The sequence below is a fragment of the Vigna umbellata genome, chromosome 1, assembly GCF_029865625.1.
Source record: "Vigna umbellata cultivar VRB3 chromosome 1, Vumbellata_1.0, whole genome shotgun sequence".
NCBI classification, from domain to species: Eukaryota; Viridiplantae; Streptophyta; class Magnoliopsida; order Fabales; family Fabaceae; genus Vigna; species Vigna umbellata.
The window spans coordinates 105,022,812-105,038,476 of record NC_142165.1 but is presented as its reverse complement, the minus strand read 5'-3'; the positions used below and the strand labels follow the sequence as shown (position 1 = coordinate 105,038,476).

Genomic DNA, 15,665 nt, shown 5'->3' with positions numbered 1-15,665 from the left:
ATTTATGGTAAGTTGTTTAATTTTTTAATTCACTTATAACGTTTTTAGAGTAATACGAGACGTTTAATTATATTTTAAACCATATTTAAGAATGATTCTGAAACTTCTTTTGATGTGTCTGTGTACTTGTTTTCATAAATATTAAATTTTATTGGATTTTATTTTATTTTAATATCCTTTATTGTGTGATTTTGACTAAAAGAAAGCCAATAACACCAATATTTAAGTTTTGTCTATTATATTGTTTGTAAAGACTACATAGGAACACAATTTTGCTTGAGACAACATTTTTTTTTCCTTAAAGTAAAAAGTGTTTCGGTGTTTGGTTAATAAAAAAATTGGCTCAGGGTAATAATGTTTTACAGTATATTTTTATAAAAATAATATGTAACTTCAAAGATCAATTTAACATTAAATTATATTTTTAATGATAAATTTGTTATTAAACTCTAAACTTTAGAAATTAATTTGTACTTTATATTAAACCAAAATTTTAATTATTTGAATAGTTAAATTGTCATAACTTTAACATGCAACGAATACATTGATTATTTGTGGTAAATGAGATTAATTTCTTAGGATAACAATACCTAGTGTTTTCCATTGTTTTTTTTTTCTGTATCTTTCAGGTAGATTTTCCTTACAAAACATCATCAAAAGTTGTTGGAAGATAGAGTGATATTTATGAGTAAAGAAGTAAAAGTAATTAATAAGTATAAATAAAAATGGAACAGTTATGATATTTGTTTAGAAAAAGGAAAGGAAAGGAAAGGAAAGAGAAGGAGATGCATTGATTGGATTGGGTTGTTACCAACCAAAGAGAATCTTGGATGCTAGTGTTGCAGAGTCAAGAGTGGCAGTAACACAAGAAGAAGAAGAAGAAGCAGCAGCAACAGCAGAAGCTGAAGGAGAAGCAGCGGCTATTGCAGATTGCTAATACCAAACGGAAGCGTGCAAAATAAGAAACTGACCTTCTCCTATTTTCTTCTTCCTCTCTGCCATCACTTTCACAACTTGTCTGTCCCTTCGTTCTACCCTTTTATCATTTCTCAATTTCTCCCCTTTTTTTTATTCTCTTTTTCTTCTTCACTATGTTCCACCCATCACCTCCAAATCCCATATAAATTTATAAAAATATATACTTTTCTTCTGCAACCCATCACTACCTTATCAATTTATTACCTTCGATAACGGCCGCCCCAGTTCTCTACGTTTCACCTTCCTCTTTTTCTCTGCTATTTCGAGGTTAATTTTCCTTTTCTTCTTTGCCAATTTTATTTCTTCATGCTTTTTTCTTTTCTGCTTTCTTCTGTTTTTGTGGTTGGGGTATTGTGTTACTGAGTTGTACGGCGAGCTTTTATTAGATTGGGTTTTTTTTTTCTTTCTGTTTTCTTTTTGGCTGTGTTTTGTTCAATTGGGGAGTTATGATTTCTCTCTAATTATTTTGGTTCTCGGTTAGTGTAATAGGCTGAACAAAAAATGAAAATTGAAATAGAGAGCTATGGGTAATTGAATGGGTTATTGGCTAGTGTTAGTATGTGTTGATATTCGTTGGGCTTCTTTGTTCTGCGGAAGCTTTCGTTTGTATGGGAGACATGGGAAAAATGGGACTTGACACGATTTGTGTGGTCCCGGTATAGGGTTCTTGGTTTCTTGGTTTGGTCTCGTGTGGTCAGTTGGTATAATTACTAGCAATTAAATAGGTTGCTAACATCACTTTTTAATCAGTTAAGTTAGCTTTTTAAGAGTTGTTGGCTTTATTTGGTGAGTGTCACCCCATTAGTATTGGATTGACTTAACGTCCCAACCTGACACCAAGTGGCGAAGTCTTCATCGGTTGATCCAACAAGAGTAGCAGTTGATTTGAATAGCAAATCCAACAAGATTAACAGTTTATATGAATAGCAAGTAACATTGAAGTGTTACTTTTACCACCTGATGTCTTGTGAGTTAGTACATGACAGGCGGTGCTCAAGAGTTTCAGCTTTTGGTGCTTTGATTATTATAATTGTTTTTAGCGGTAATCTTGCTCCACTATTTTCATCATTCAGAATGCATTTAGATTTAATGTAGGTCTAGCTTTGAAAGGTACTTTGTTAGACTTCGTGTTGCTTGCATAAAATTCTTGTTTATTTGTGTCATGTTCATGAAGGCACAGATGACTGGAATGTCCAAGGAAGAAGGGTCAGCTAGTCCTAGTTGGGGCGCTTCATTTTTTATGCAGACAAAAGAGGATGTAGCTAGAGCTGTTGCCGCTGCTGTTAACTCTCCGATGTCATCAAAAGATGATAATAGTGGCAGTCAACTTCAAAGGCTTCAGTATCAAGTTGCTCGAATGTTAAAAGGCTTTTCACACACTCCTGATGTTGAAAACACAAATTACAATCCTGAAATCCTGACTAGTCTGAAGCGTCAGTGGGCTGCAAACTTTCAGTTGCAGTATATGGTAATGTACAATGTTTGACTTCAATGTACCATTTTATGTGTTCCTTCAGTTCTCCGTGTATGAACTACGAAGAAAGTTGCTTGTTGTTGTATCATCATGAAACACTCGATACAGAATGCTCTTTTTCAGTGGAAGTTCAGCCCTTGCATCCATCGCTTATTTGAACTTTCAGCACCTCATTCCGCATGCCATTATCAGCCTTGAGGATCTACATGTTTTCTTCTTGCCTTAGGCCATATCTCATGAACTATACTCTATGCTTATCAAAAAAATAAAAAACGAACTATATTGTCCCTTGATTGTTCTTATACACTCCATCTTATCTGAGTTCACAGGACCATAAGACTTGGAAGGAGCCCTCACGACTATTTGAGAGCATGGTGATTGTCGGACTTCATCCTAATTGTGATGTTCAAGCACTGCAAAGGCAATATCATGAAAGGAAGTTTGAAGGCTCTGCTAAATTAAGAAGTGCTCTTGGTTATCAGAGTCAATCTTGTGTAGAACCCAATATTGAACCTCAGGTTGTGATCAGCAGATACTGCGGGATTACCCTTTAAGTTTTACTACAGTGACTACTAGAAATTCACTGTTTACTGTCTGTAGTATTTGTTTTGTTTTCAAATCAGGAACATTATTCAATTTTTTCAGGTCTTATTTGTTTACCCTCCAGAAAAACCGCTGCCTCTTAAATGCAAAAATCTTCTTTCTTTCTGCTTCCCGGGAGGCTTAGAGGTAGGTGTATACTTAATGAACTTCAATCTGTTCTGCCTTCATTTTCTATATCAACATGTTATCTTTGTTATTAATTGGAAAAGCTATATGTAGACGAAAACAGAAATGACCTGAAGAATTGAAATATTTCCCCTGGAATCGAGAAAAAGAAAAGAGATATGTCAGTGAGCTTGCTGTAGTTTCATTGGCACTGGTCCCATCTGTAAGACTGCTGTGTGATAACAATATAGGAGACTCCATCTTTTACTTGGCTGGGAATCTAGCATAATACATAAGTGGCCATGGGTAGGGTGGGGCTAGGGTGAGTAAGGGAACATCATTTGGACTTGTGTAATGTATCCATAAATCATAGCAACTGAAAAATTGAAGTGATCAATGGTGTCAATATTGCTTGTATTTAAATTCTTTGCATAGTGAATATCTAAGGTCAGGCATCTATTTGTCTGTCTTTCAATTTATTTATTTTCATATATGTAAAAAGGTCTGTGGAGCTTCTAATTTTTGTTGGATGTTATTTCAGGTCCGTGCTGTTGAGAGAACCCCTTCCATGAGTGAGTTGAATGAAATTCTTTTTGGGCAGGTATTTTTTTTTTTTTTGCAATGTTAAAGGTTTGATTAATATTTATTCATACAAATTAGTTTTGAAATTTAATATTCGATTAATATGTGATTTTATCTTCCTTCCATTCTTCAGTAATTAACTAATTATTAACTGAATCCAATGTGTCAGAGTATTTTTAGAGAAACAGGACATTATAGTTAAACCCACTAATACATATTCTCATTCACTCTTGGACAACGGTTTGCCTGCAAATTCTGTTATGTTATAAACCCATATTCAAGAGAGAATTTAAATCCTAAACACAAAGGGACTGGCCAAGAAAAATTAGAAGTCCCAGAATAAGTATGGGTCAGACCAAAAGAATGTCCCCCCTATAAAATAGGGAAAAAATGAAAATAGACCGAGGCCTCTAAAGTTCAGGTACAGTAGCATAAATTTGGATAATAAATGAGAGCGAGACCTTTGATTGCTTTGAGGCCCAAGCTTGAGTCATAAAGCCAGGGCTGAGAAAGAAAAATTAGCATGGGGCCAAGTCAATTTTACTGTTAGGGGGAGTGTTGGAAAACAACTCTCACATAGATTGGTGGATTAGAATCAACTTAAAGGGTAAAGAGAGGGCCATGAGTCGAAAGTACTGAAGCAGTTCTGGAAATATAGGCTGTGCAAGCTTAGCCCACTGATAAACACTCCCTCACAAGTACACAAATTTGAGTTCCATCCAAATTGGCCTACCCATCTTTGTAAATCTGGTTGTCTCGTACATGCAACTTCAAATTTCATAGATATGGTAAATAAATATATAGTGATGGAAACTTGGACACTATTGGGCATTTGTTCTAGCATAATGTTTCTTTCTGGAAGGTGTTTCACGCTTGCATGAAGTTTTCATATTGTTTCCCAATATACCTTTTTTTTTTTTTTTTTGTATTTCCTTTGTTTGCTGATACTTGTTTCAGATTCAGGGTTTTGAGTAATTTATGCTTTCATTCAGTAAAGGCTGTCTTCTGCAGTCCAGTGACTTTCCATGTCAACGGACGGCAAGCAGATTTTTCTTTACTCCAAAGTGTTGTCAACCTTATTTGACACATGAGTATATATGGTACAACCGGATAGATCATCTATTTATACCAGGATTAGAGAAAAATGTGTACATGAAAGAGAATTACCATGTTAGAAACAACATGAATAACAAATAGAATAGAAACAAATTAAAATAAGTCGGAGAAGCCAGAATGCTACTGTACCATTAGGCAAAAGCCTTCAAACATTCCCTACTTATTTGATGCCTTATATTTTCCCATTTCATCCCTCATATCCTTCCATTAAGCTTGCTTCCCACACTCCCTTCACCATTAATCTTCTGCCACCTGTGCATTCTTTTTATTAGGAGGATCCTCTCAACCAGAGTCCTCCACCACCTCAATTCTCGTCCTTCTCTTGTTATTTCTGCCCCATTTATTTGGTGCACCTGAACTGGGGGTCCATCAGGACCAACTATGGCGTGCTAATGAATATGCAAGTTGTTAAATATTGATAACTAAGGTCTGTTTGTGTATTGCAGGAACACGTTAAACAAAGGGATTTGTCATTTGTATTCAGGTTACAGGTACCTAAAGCAATCTTATTGTTACTTTGTTACATATTCTTCTCTTAGACATTATGACAGATTTTACCATTTTTCTTCATGAAAAAGTATTCCAGGGATGGTATGTTGGATGCATTCAACTTTTTAAAATTATATTCTAAAACTAATCGAGGGAATGTACTCTCTGCATATATTTTCATTTCTTTTTTTTGTTCTGGATGGATCTTTCCTTATTGCTTTATTATATTGCTAGAGCAAGTTTAACCTGGATACTTCAGAAGTAGTTTGGACATTATTCCTTTGATCTTCATTGAAGTAATGGTAATGGTGTCTACCTCATTATATGATGCAAAAAACAGGTGTTAACTGTGTTTTCATTAGGTCATCCAAGGTATAAAAGCTGAGATTCTTTTGTACAATAATGCAATTTGCTTGCTACTAGTGTAACCTATGTGTTGGTTGTCTTTCATATGAGAACCAATGTGTCTAAATATTTACAACAATGCATGCAATGTTTAGTGGAGTGGATTTGGAAAGAAAGGAAAGGATGTGATTGATGTGTTTGGGCTAGAGCCTTTTTTTCTCGATGAGAACTTGAGGCCTAAGACCTAGTGTGGGGAGGTATGCCAAAGTGCATGCCAGAAAGTAATCCAGGATAATTCCTTAGGAGGCCAGGATGAAGGCACTTGTTGTCAATTGAGTTAGGCTGTACTTTATGTGCATCACTTGCTTTCTTTTCTTTCCAAAGCTACCATAACAAACAATGCCTTGATTATTTTTTTTATGTTGAAATAATCAGTTACCTCACAGTGTTACTTTGTTTCTTGGTTTGTTACTTTAACTTCGAAGGGTGCTGACAACTCAACACTTTATGGGTGTTGTGTCTTAGTTGAAGAACTAGTGGAAAAGCCTTCTGGATTGCTTTCTCTGATTTCTGATAAGCAGCCTTCTTCCTCTTCTTTAAGACGACATATACTAACCACTCAGAGATGTTACTGCATTCTTTCAAGGCTTCCAGCTTTTGAATTGCACTTTGGTGTATTGAATAGGTAGGTATCTGTAATCAAGAGTCAGCAGAAGGAACCTAGATGTAGAAAATATTTGCAATTTCTTTGTGCTCTTAATTTATTAAATTTTGGAAGGATGGTCAGTATAACAGTAAGATTTTTTGCACTCCTTGTATGCATCAAAACAGTAAAAAAAAGTCAAGTGTTAATCTGTAATATATTTTTGTATGGTATAATTTGCAAAATTGAATTGTCACCATGATCAAGTAGTATATTAACATGAAGATAAAAGCATACGGTAAAAGGAATATTTGCATTACATTAAAGTAATGCATTATAAAACTGTGGCAATTTATGCGCTCATAACTGGATATTTAAAAAATGTCATCATATTTACTTGCCACCTAGGGCAGAACATGCACAAATACACATGCACACATACTCATACACAACTTAAAATGGTTTGCTTCTGGAGAAAAACGAAAAAACTGCTTCTTCATACCCAAAGATTAGGTGAAACAAATAAATGTAATGGTTGGTTTTAATTAGAATGTACAATCTTCCCAAGAGCTACGATGTTGTTTGTGGTGGCAAAAATCTGGTTGTGTGTAATGAGGACTCAACTTTTAAACTGAGGATCTTTATTTGTTGTTTTTCTTGCTCCTTCCCTTTAGCATCAGATTTCAGATGCTTGAGATTATTTTTGACTTTTTTCGGAGGGGGGCTCTCAGATGAAGCAGTTCTCTGCATTGGTTGGAAGATTAAGTTCTATATTGTTGGAAGTTGGAATGAAATTTGTTTTCCTTTTTTCATGTGATTGGCATGCTGTTTATTAACCATATTTGGCTGAAATAATTGAATTATGGATAGTATGTGCTCACAGATTGTATTCTTATGCATGGTAATTAAAATTGTTTACTTTCTAACATGATGAGAAATATGGTTGTATGATTTTTGCTCATTTCATTGTGCTAATATCTTTGTAGCATCTTCACACAAGAAAGGCTAGAGCGGTTGACAAGAAGTGTTGGAGATTTAAATTTAGAATTTGATGAAGGTAATAACTTAAAAGAAGAATATCCAGAGGGCTACTCAGAGAGTGCTTTGGTGAGTGATGGACCAATAGAAGATAGACTTGGTGAAAATCCAAGAATTTCTCCATTGAGAGCAGGAGACTCTACACCTGAAAACATTGTGGATGATGATCAACCAGAGCACCTAATGGTTGATGGGGAGCTGCAGACATATAAGGAGAGAATCAACAATGATGATGTTTTGGTTGCTGATCATGTAACAGATAGTACAACAGCCAAAGAAGATTCTGGCCCTACAAATTCTGAAACTAGTGATCAGTATGGAGATGCCTTTGCTACAAACAAACAGTCAGAAGACAAACATTTACCTAATGCTATTTTGCCCCTCCTGCGCTATTGCCAGTATGAAAGTTCTGAATCTTCCTGCAGGTTCATGTCACTGGGTCTTAGTTTTGTTAAGAAATATAATGTCTTAATTGTGGTTTATCTTTTGTTGGAGTGAAAGGCCCCTCTCCCTCCCAGTTTTCTTATGTTTCTTTGTAGTATCTCCTTGACAGACATGCACAGGGATTGGAGTGCTCTTTTCTTATTTATGTATTTGCTTTACATGTGTTGCTCTTATGATTTTTTGTGCAAAGTTATCTTATATTGATCAATTTCCGTCAATGAAATAATTCTCTTTGTTCTAGGTGATTCATCTTAATCAGATGTTTTGATTCCTGCCTTTTTTGCAGTTTTCAAGGATCACCTTGTGAAGACAGAAATTTTAGGAGTGATGTTGATGATAATGAGACAGAAGAAGCATCTTTCTCCGGCCAAGAAGATTTAAATGAGTTAAATGATATTCTTGAATGGGCAAAGGTGTGTAGCTTGATGAGCACCTATATCTGTTTTTGCTTGTTAGGCACCATTTGTTATATTTTGTAGCTGATGGTAATTTATCAATTTCCCAGGAAAATAACCATGGACCACTACAAATTATAAGTGAGTATTACCGTTTAAGTTACCCTGCCAGGGGCTCATCACTTACATTTCATCCTTTGGAGCACTTGCATCCCTTGGAATATCAGAGATCAGCTGAGTCAGTTTTACGTCTTGCTGGCTCAACAGTTGATTTGAAAACGTTCAGTACTGGTCTGGAACTAGTTGATGTATGTTGTCATGATAATTTTTTAGTGGAAGAGTCTGCTTCCATTACACTTCAGATTTGATGTTTTGATATAATGGAAATATTTTGTTTCATATTCACATTTGTAATGTACTTCATTGTTGCTTGTTAATCTCAGGCACATATAGCTCTTGTGGTAGAAGAGGCAAATGCATTATCTGTATGGGCTGTAGCTTGCTTGTGCGGTACATTGAGACTTGAAAATGTATGTTTTATGTTTTTTTCCAAGACATTGAAATCTATTTTGTTTCCATATATATTGTATGTATCATCATGCTTGATTTCCAAGTATATGAATTATTAATTTTTTCCGCAATAGATTTGGTGGCATCATTTCAAGCTTGAGCTTATATGCAGGTAGATCCATTTTGGTTTTGAGTGGGAGAAGTTACCATTATTTCAGCATCTATAGAATTTGTGGTTATGCCTTTTATAACTAATTTTTAGAGATATGATTTGATTACATTAAATAGGGAGATTGATATGATATGATTTGATAGAGAAATATCTTAGGTCATCTCCATTGCAACAGTCATTATATGAGGTTTCATTTTATGGGTCTCATTGTGCCACATTACTTTTAAGACCTCCTTGCACTTTTACTTCAATGGAAGAGTCTCCTAAGATCCACACTTTAATTAATGTTTTATTCCTATGACACATGGTCTTATTTAAGACTCAGAATCTTAAATTTTAATTCATATCAACATATCAACATACTTTAATAAAGGGGTCTTATAAGACACAGGTCTTAAACTTATGACCTCGGGGATAACTTCTACAATGGAAATATTCTTTCTAAACATTTTCCATTATTAGATATTGATTTTGTTCCTTGTTATTGTATCTTTTCTTCATTAAGTATATTATTCATTGTATTCCTTCTTGGTTTGTCTCTTTTTAACATGATACTATCGCGGTACAATCCTCCATCACTTGCTTTGTCACTATCCTTTCAACATGATATTTAGAGGCTGAAAGAAGGAAACTCAAATCCGTGCTTTCCCAGTAGGGCCACTACTCATAGGATTAGAAACTATGTATCTTTTTCAGTTTTTTGTTATTTTTCCTGATGCCACTGTTCGTGACAAATACACTCTTCACCACCTGCATTATTTTTCATCATGGATGACTTTCCGATGAACTTCTATTTTTCCAGCCAGGGTTATAGTCTACCACTGACTGTTTCCAGCAAGTACTATTTACCGCTGACTTTTTCCAGTGAATATTGCTTATGGTCAATGTTTTTGCAGCAAGTATTGTTTACTCTTGACGTTTTTCTATAGAGTACAGTTTACAACCAATAAGGTTTTCTTGTGAGTACCGTGTACCACTAATGTTTTTCCCGTGAACACTGTTCACCACAAATGTTTTTTCTGGTAAGTATTGTTTACTGCCAAGCTTTCTCATAGAATACTGCTGCTATCGATGTTTTTGTTTTCTGGCAGCCATTGGATTCTCCAAGCAGTTTCTGCTCAATAGCAATTGGCATGCCCTCTAACATGTCTAACAAGCTTGACTCATGATATATATGCTTTATCTTGAGGAAAGGGTTAAAGATATCATTTGTCATTATCTGCCCTATCGATTCCAACAACCAACTGGCTGACATGATTCTCTCAAGAAATCTGGTGTTAATGACATTGGTAACAAGATTGTCTCATAATACATATGCTCCTCCTTGAGAGGGAGTGTTAGAGAAACTATTTGATTACATTAAATAGGGAAATATGATATGATTTGACAGGGAAATATCTTATCAAAATATTTTCCATTATTAGATATGGAGTTTGTTCCTTATTATTGTATCTTTTCTTCATTATAAATAAAAATATCCGTGTGTGCGTGACACAAAATTCAGTATATTTCTTCTCAGTTTCTCTCTTCTCAACATGGAATGGTATCATCCTCCATTATTTGTGTTCAAAACATTAATCCTTTGAAAATTAGCATGTTATCTGTGGAGTTACTTCTTTGTTAGCCACTGTTGCTTCCATATTTAATATTAAAACCTTGTATGCATCGGTAGCTTGATCACCTTTACTATAAGCTAAATTAGAGGCACAATAATACCTTTCCTAAAGTTGTAATGTTGAGCTCAAAGTGTAATAGTTTCATAATGCTTGTTTATTGAGTTTTACAATTATGAGTTGGTTTAATTGTTTTGTGTCCCTTCTGCACTCTGCAGGTGTTAACGTTCTTTGCAGGAGTTCTGCTAGAGAAGCAGATAGTTGTTGTCTGTTCTAATTTGGTATGTCTTGTACTTAAATCAAGTTTGTATTGATCCTATGACAGTGATTAGTCTATCCTATTCTTTTATAATCACCACCATCATCTTATGTAAAGTGGTATGAGTTATTGGTTATGTATGTGGTCCTTTGGTGACATTATTGTTTCCATGTTGACAGTGGTCACTGGTCTATTGGGAACAGTAGTAATTATATTTTTATTTTGGTTGTTGTCATTGTTGTCTTTGCGTGCAAGCTCTTATGCATATCTTGTTACTCATTTTGCATTTTATTTTGAATGTAGGTTTGTATATATTTGATTACCTTGCAACAGCATTCTTATCCTCTTGTTTTACTGATTAGTCACTCTAACAATTAAATAAGCATGTCTACAATTCTCTTGATTAATATGCACATCTTTGCTTCACAATCAATCTTTAGGGAGACAACTTGGTAAATTAACTGCAAAACTCATTTATATCTTTCTTAGTGCATATTAGAAATAGTTTTATTGGCTTGATTTATAATTCTATAATTTTCTTTCATGATCAGGGAATCCTATCTGCTTCAGTTTTGTCAGTTATTCCCCTAATCCAGCCTTACCGGTGGCAAAGCCTACTAATGCCAGTTTGATTTCTTTCTCTTTTCCCTATTAAAGTGAATGAGTTATTACTTTATATTTCACCTTACGGTATTTGACGAGAATATGTTCTTCCAGGTTTTACCAAATGACATGCTTGACTTTTTAGATGCACCTGTCCCTTATGTAGTGAGTATTTAGTTATTGGCTTTAACTGATAAGTATATTATCTTCTTGAAGCAAGGCCATGAGGTTGCTTTTGCATTTTGAATAATTTGTTCTTTGGAAAACAAGTTCCCTTGCACATGTCAATTTATTACTTGGATATTGGTGTTGAATATATTGCTTTGAAGGTGGTCAAACTTTAGTATTAATTTTCATACATTGGAAGAAAACATAGATTTGCCATTCAAGGGTGCTTTTCAAATTTGGTTTCAAATTCAACTTTTTTTTTTTAATCTTTTAATTGATACTGCCATTTGTGATGTCTCTGACTGCCTTCAAAATTAATTTCTAGGTTGGTATCAGGAACAAGACTAGTGATGTTCAGTCAAAGTTTACCAATGTTATTCTAGTTGATGCTGATAGAAACCAGGTAAAAGTAAATCCTTTTTATCTTAACAATTTGTGAAATAAAACACTAGTATGCATAATCTTTTCTTACATTTGTGAAATCATTGCTTGAAATGAAGGAAAAAATTAATCTGCATATCCATTGTTAATTTTGTGCCACTGTATTGTAATATTTTTTTCTGTTTTCTTGTGAAATACAAGTTTTATATAACTGCTAGCAAATTGTCATTTTGTGTAATCATGTAAATAGGAACGAATAATCTGTTAATTAGAGAACATTATATTCTTTTAATTATCCTTGTATTTATGACACCTAGTATTAATATATGTTTTTCTGAGTAATCCAAATAGACGGAAGTCATCAAATGTTTCTCTCTTTACAAATGGATTAGAGAATAGATAGGGTGGCACTTATGGTAGAAAAGACGGGTAAAATCTCAACTTTGGTGGTTTGGCATGTGTGGAGGAGATTTTTATAAGCTCTAGTAAGGAGAGTAGTTCAAATGGAGGGTAAATTAATTGCTAGACACAAAGGGAGACGGCAGAAAACTATAGGTAAAACCATTGAGAAGGATTTAGCGGCCAATGATGCTTACAAAAATTCTTAGAATGGGGTTCTATGTCTAGCTCAACCCACAAAATTGACTTATAACATCATTTTATTATATATCATCTTTTCCTCACTTATATATATCATTATTTTATTATATTTCTAGTATGAAATCTTAAGCACACCTCCTTTTGCTAAAAACTAGGCATCTTGAGTGTGGGACTAGTTACTTTAAAAGTGGTTCAATAGTAGTTCGATAGCAAGTAATATGATAGACCCAATAATAGTTGCAAAGATAGACTCTTATACTATCTTAAAATGTAAGTTTGGGACTTAATCAATTCCAGAAAACTTGCTTGTAGAGTATTGCTCTTCACTTATATATATATTATAATTTGATATCTCTCTTATTGATGGAGGATCTCTAATAGACATGATGTATGGTAAATCATTATGTTGTTTGTTCCAGTAAGCAAGCTCACCTACTGGAAGAAGGCTAGATTGTTGTTGTTGGTCATAAAGGACTAGTTATTCAAGTTTCTTGTTCATATCTTTGGAGTTAAGTTTGTGTTTTCTTAGACTAAGTGGTGTGGCGTTTAGGTTGATGAGATTTGGTTGAGGCAATATTCAATTTTAGTAAGTTCATAATTTAATTTGCAAGTTTGATCTAGTCAAATGATACTTCATACGCTGACCATGTAATGGGAGAAAAAGCATTAAAAACCTGGAGGCTGCAGCTAAAGGTTAGGATTGATTGGGTGAAGTGTTAGATATGTTGAACCAAGAATGTGTCATAGATTTTGAGATCTCAGAAAAAGCTTTTCTAATTGCTTTTTTTTTATTATTTCGATGATTATGAGAATACTAGCCATTTATTTTCATTTACAGCATGATAATTTGTTTTTCATCTGGTTATCCTATAACATCAGTGTAGACACACATGATTTCTTATCACACTGCTATTATGTTGCAATAGGTGAAGTCACCAACAATACCGCAATTGCCAAGACAGAAAGAGCTAGTCTCTTCTTTACGTCCTTATCATTCAACTCTTGTTGGAGAAAGTTACTTGGGTAGGAGAAGGCCAGTATATGAATGCACGGAAATGCAGGTGTGCCCATTTTAATGAAATAACCATTACTCATTATTACGGTTCTTGATTTCCTTTTTATTGCTCTCCGTCATTCTGATTCTCCACTTTTGGTCACCTTTAATGTCATGATTAGATTATTGATAATTACAGACGTTAGTCATGCTTACATGTACTTTGTCAAAGCAACTTGATATTTTGCAACAAACAATTTATCCAGGCTTTTAACAGTTCATCATTAGTTATGCATCCGCAGATATTTTTAATTTTTCGGTTGTGTCCACTTGTCACTTCAAATTATCTCGACAATTTTAATCTGTACTCATGTGTGTTAATTTTCCTACAGATTGAAGCTGCAAAGGGATTCCTTTCGGTGTTAAGATCTTACTTGGATTCTCTTTGCTTTAACATCCGTTCTCACACGATCACTAATGTACAATCCAATGACGATAAGGTTTGTATTTTAGTCTCACCAACAAATTAAGTTACACATGTTGATATCTATCTTAATTGTTCTAACCTCTCTGAAAATAAGGATTTGATTCAGAATTTTAATTTAGAACTAACCTGTACTTGATCTTACTTTTATGCCTTAAAAGGGGGTCAGTTATATATTACGTGGTTAATCCCTGTTATGAAACCTTTAACTTTTAACTGTAATTTTAAGTTAGTTCTTATAATTCTTCCTTTGATCTAAAAACCATAGTCTGTTTTTAGTGAATCTGTGTCCAATAAATACCTTAATTTGCTCATAATAGTCTTTGTTGTTGGTGATAAGTTCTGTGATATGAATGATCCAAATCCTAGATTATCTGGAGGCTGCTAGATAAGCTTGGGTGTACTAAAATACATAGACAGAAAACAGTAATCGAAACAACAATATATATAATTTATTTATTTTTAACTAAAATTTAATCACTCGCTTACTTTTAAAATAGCATATTTTAGTGAATATTAGGAAGATCTGAGACGATGATTTGTACCTTCAGGTATCATTGCTTCTGAAGGAGAGTTTCATTGACTCCTTCCCTTATCGGGATCGGCATTTTATGAAGGTTTGATTCTTCTTGAGCTTACAATCATACCTTATGCTAACTATGTATGCAAATTGTAGTCAATTTTGCTAGTAGAAGTTCAAAATGATCAAATGATTAAAATTGACTTGCAATTGCAAATTCTCTCTCTAATTTCTTGTAGTTGAAAGCTACTCCAAAATTTGCACTTACTATGTAAATATTATTCACATCCATATTTTGTTGGATCACAACACAACTATTGCACTGACTATGTGGTATTTTGCTAAAATTTTTGTGCTTTAAGTTGAGCAAACACTACCGGTTGTATTGCAAACAGGATTTAATTCGATTTTCAACTGCTGATCATGCTTGCTGATTGATATTTCTTTTCAATAATTTGTTTTTCTAGTGCTTCAGAATCATGCTGCTTTAGCAAGTTTCAAAACATTGATTAGAAATCTAAGGACCATTTGGTTAGAATCTCAAGTGCACCGGGTTTTGCTTAGGGAATTGGTTTGTGGTAGTCTCTAGCAATAACAAAACCTGATTTTTTTTTTGTTATTTGATGCAACCAACCATAAATACGTGTGAGAACACCAGTGAATGTGCTCAATGAGAAGAAATTCTTTTAAAAGCCAAATGAATATATGCATAATCTTTTTGTTCATGTTTGCGTTATTTAGTAGATAAACATTTCTATATTTGATACTATATTCAAACTACTAATTTAGTTTTTTGTATTTTGTCCCCTTTGTTGCCTTGTGCTAAACAGCTTTTCGTGGATACACAACTTTTTTCTGTACATACAGACCTTGTTCTCTCTTTCTTACAAAAGGAATAGAGCTGCCATGCAGAATATTTTGGTAATATTATGTTATTGTTTCGTTTCACGGTTGAACGCAAGTTCAGTGTTGTATAATTTTTCTATGTTGAGTTGAGTTAAATTTTTCTCCCTTTCCTTACGGTACTTGTAAATATTAATTTGATTGTAGTATTTAAGCCTAAAAGGGTTACAGCGGATTTAATTCTATGATGTAATGCTTTTTTTGTCATCCACCAATACGAAAAGATATGATTGACATTACTCTAAA

At 34.0% G+C, this 15,665-nt stretch overlaps 1 protein-coding gene across 3 annotated transcripts; it reads left to right on the top strand.

Annotated features, from left to right (window-relative positions):
• The first annotated feature begins 753 nt into the window (after positions 1 to 753).
• LOC124823537 (uncharacterized) lies at positions 754 to 15,665 on the top strand. Of its 3 annotated transcripts, none has more exons than XM_047295751.2 (19): positions 754 to 1,245; positions 2,153 to 2,446; positions 2,782 to 2,970; positions 3,098 to 3,181; positions 3,702 to 3,761; positions 5,305 to 5,349; positions 6,178 to 6,377; positions 7,322 to 7,771; positions 8,104 to 8,230; positions 8,323 to 8,520; positions 8,656 to 8,742; positions 10,726 to 10,788; positions 11,318 to 11,392; positions 11,484 to 11,534; positions 11,863 to 11,940; positions 13,445 to 13,579; positions 13,905 to 14,012; positions 14,548 to 14,613; positions 15,347 to 15,665. In XM_047295751.2, exons 2-19 carry the CDS (start codon positions 2,159 to 2,161, stop codon positions 15,413 to 15,415), a joined length of 2,373 nt encoding a protein of 790 aa, XP_047151707.1. In that variant the 5' UTR covers positions 754 to 1,245; positions 2,153 to 2,158; the 3' UTR covers positions 15,416 to 15,665. The 3 variants fall into 3 exon arrangements, with proteins under 3 accessions (XP_047151707.1, XP_087961478.1, XP_047151705.1); XM_088105352.1 differs by having other exon boundaries at positions 755 to 1,245; positions 2,159 to 2,446; positions 7,322 to 7,798; XM_047295749.2 differs by having other exon boundaries at positions 755 to 1,245; positions 7,322 to 7,798.

Bases quoted from the DNA above. Each gene is read 5' to 3' on its own strand.
- LOC124823537 (XM_088105352.1), top strand. From the start codon at position 2,159: ATGACTGGAATGTCCAAGGAAGAAGGGTCAGCTAGTCCTAGTTGGGGC. The intron at 6,378-7,321 runs GTAGGTATCTGT...ATATCTTTGTAG, and splicing joins CACTTTGGTGTATTGAATAG to CATCTTCACACAAGAAAGGC. The intron at 14,013-14,547 runs GTTTGTATTTTA...TTGTACCTTCAG, and splicing joins TACAATCCAATGACGATAAG to GTATCATTGCTTCTGAAGGA.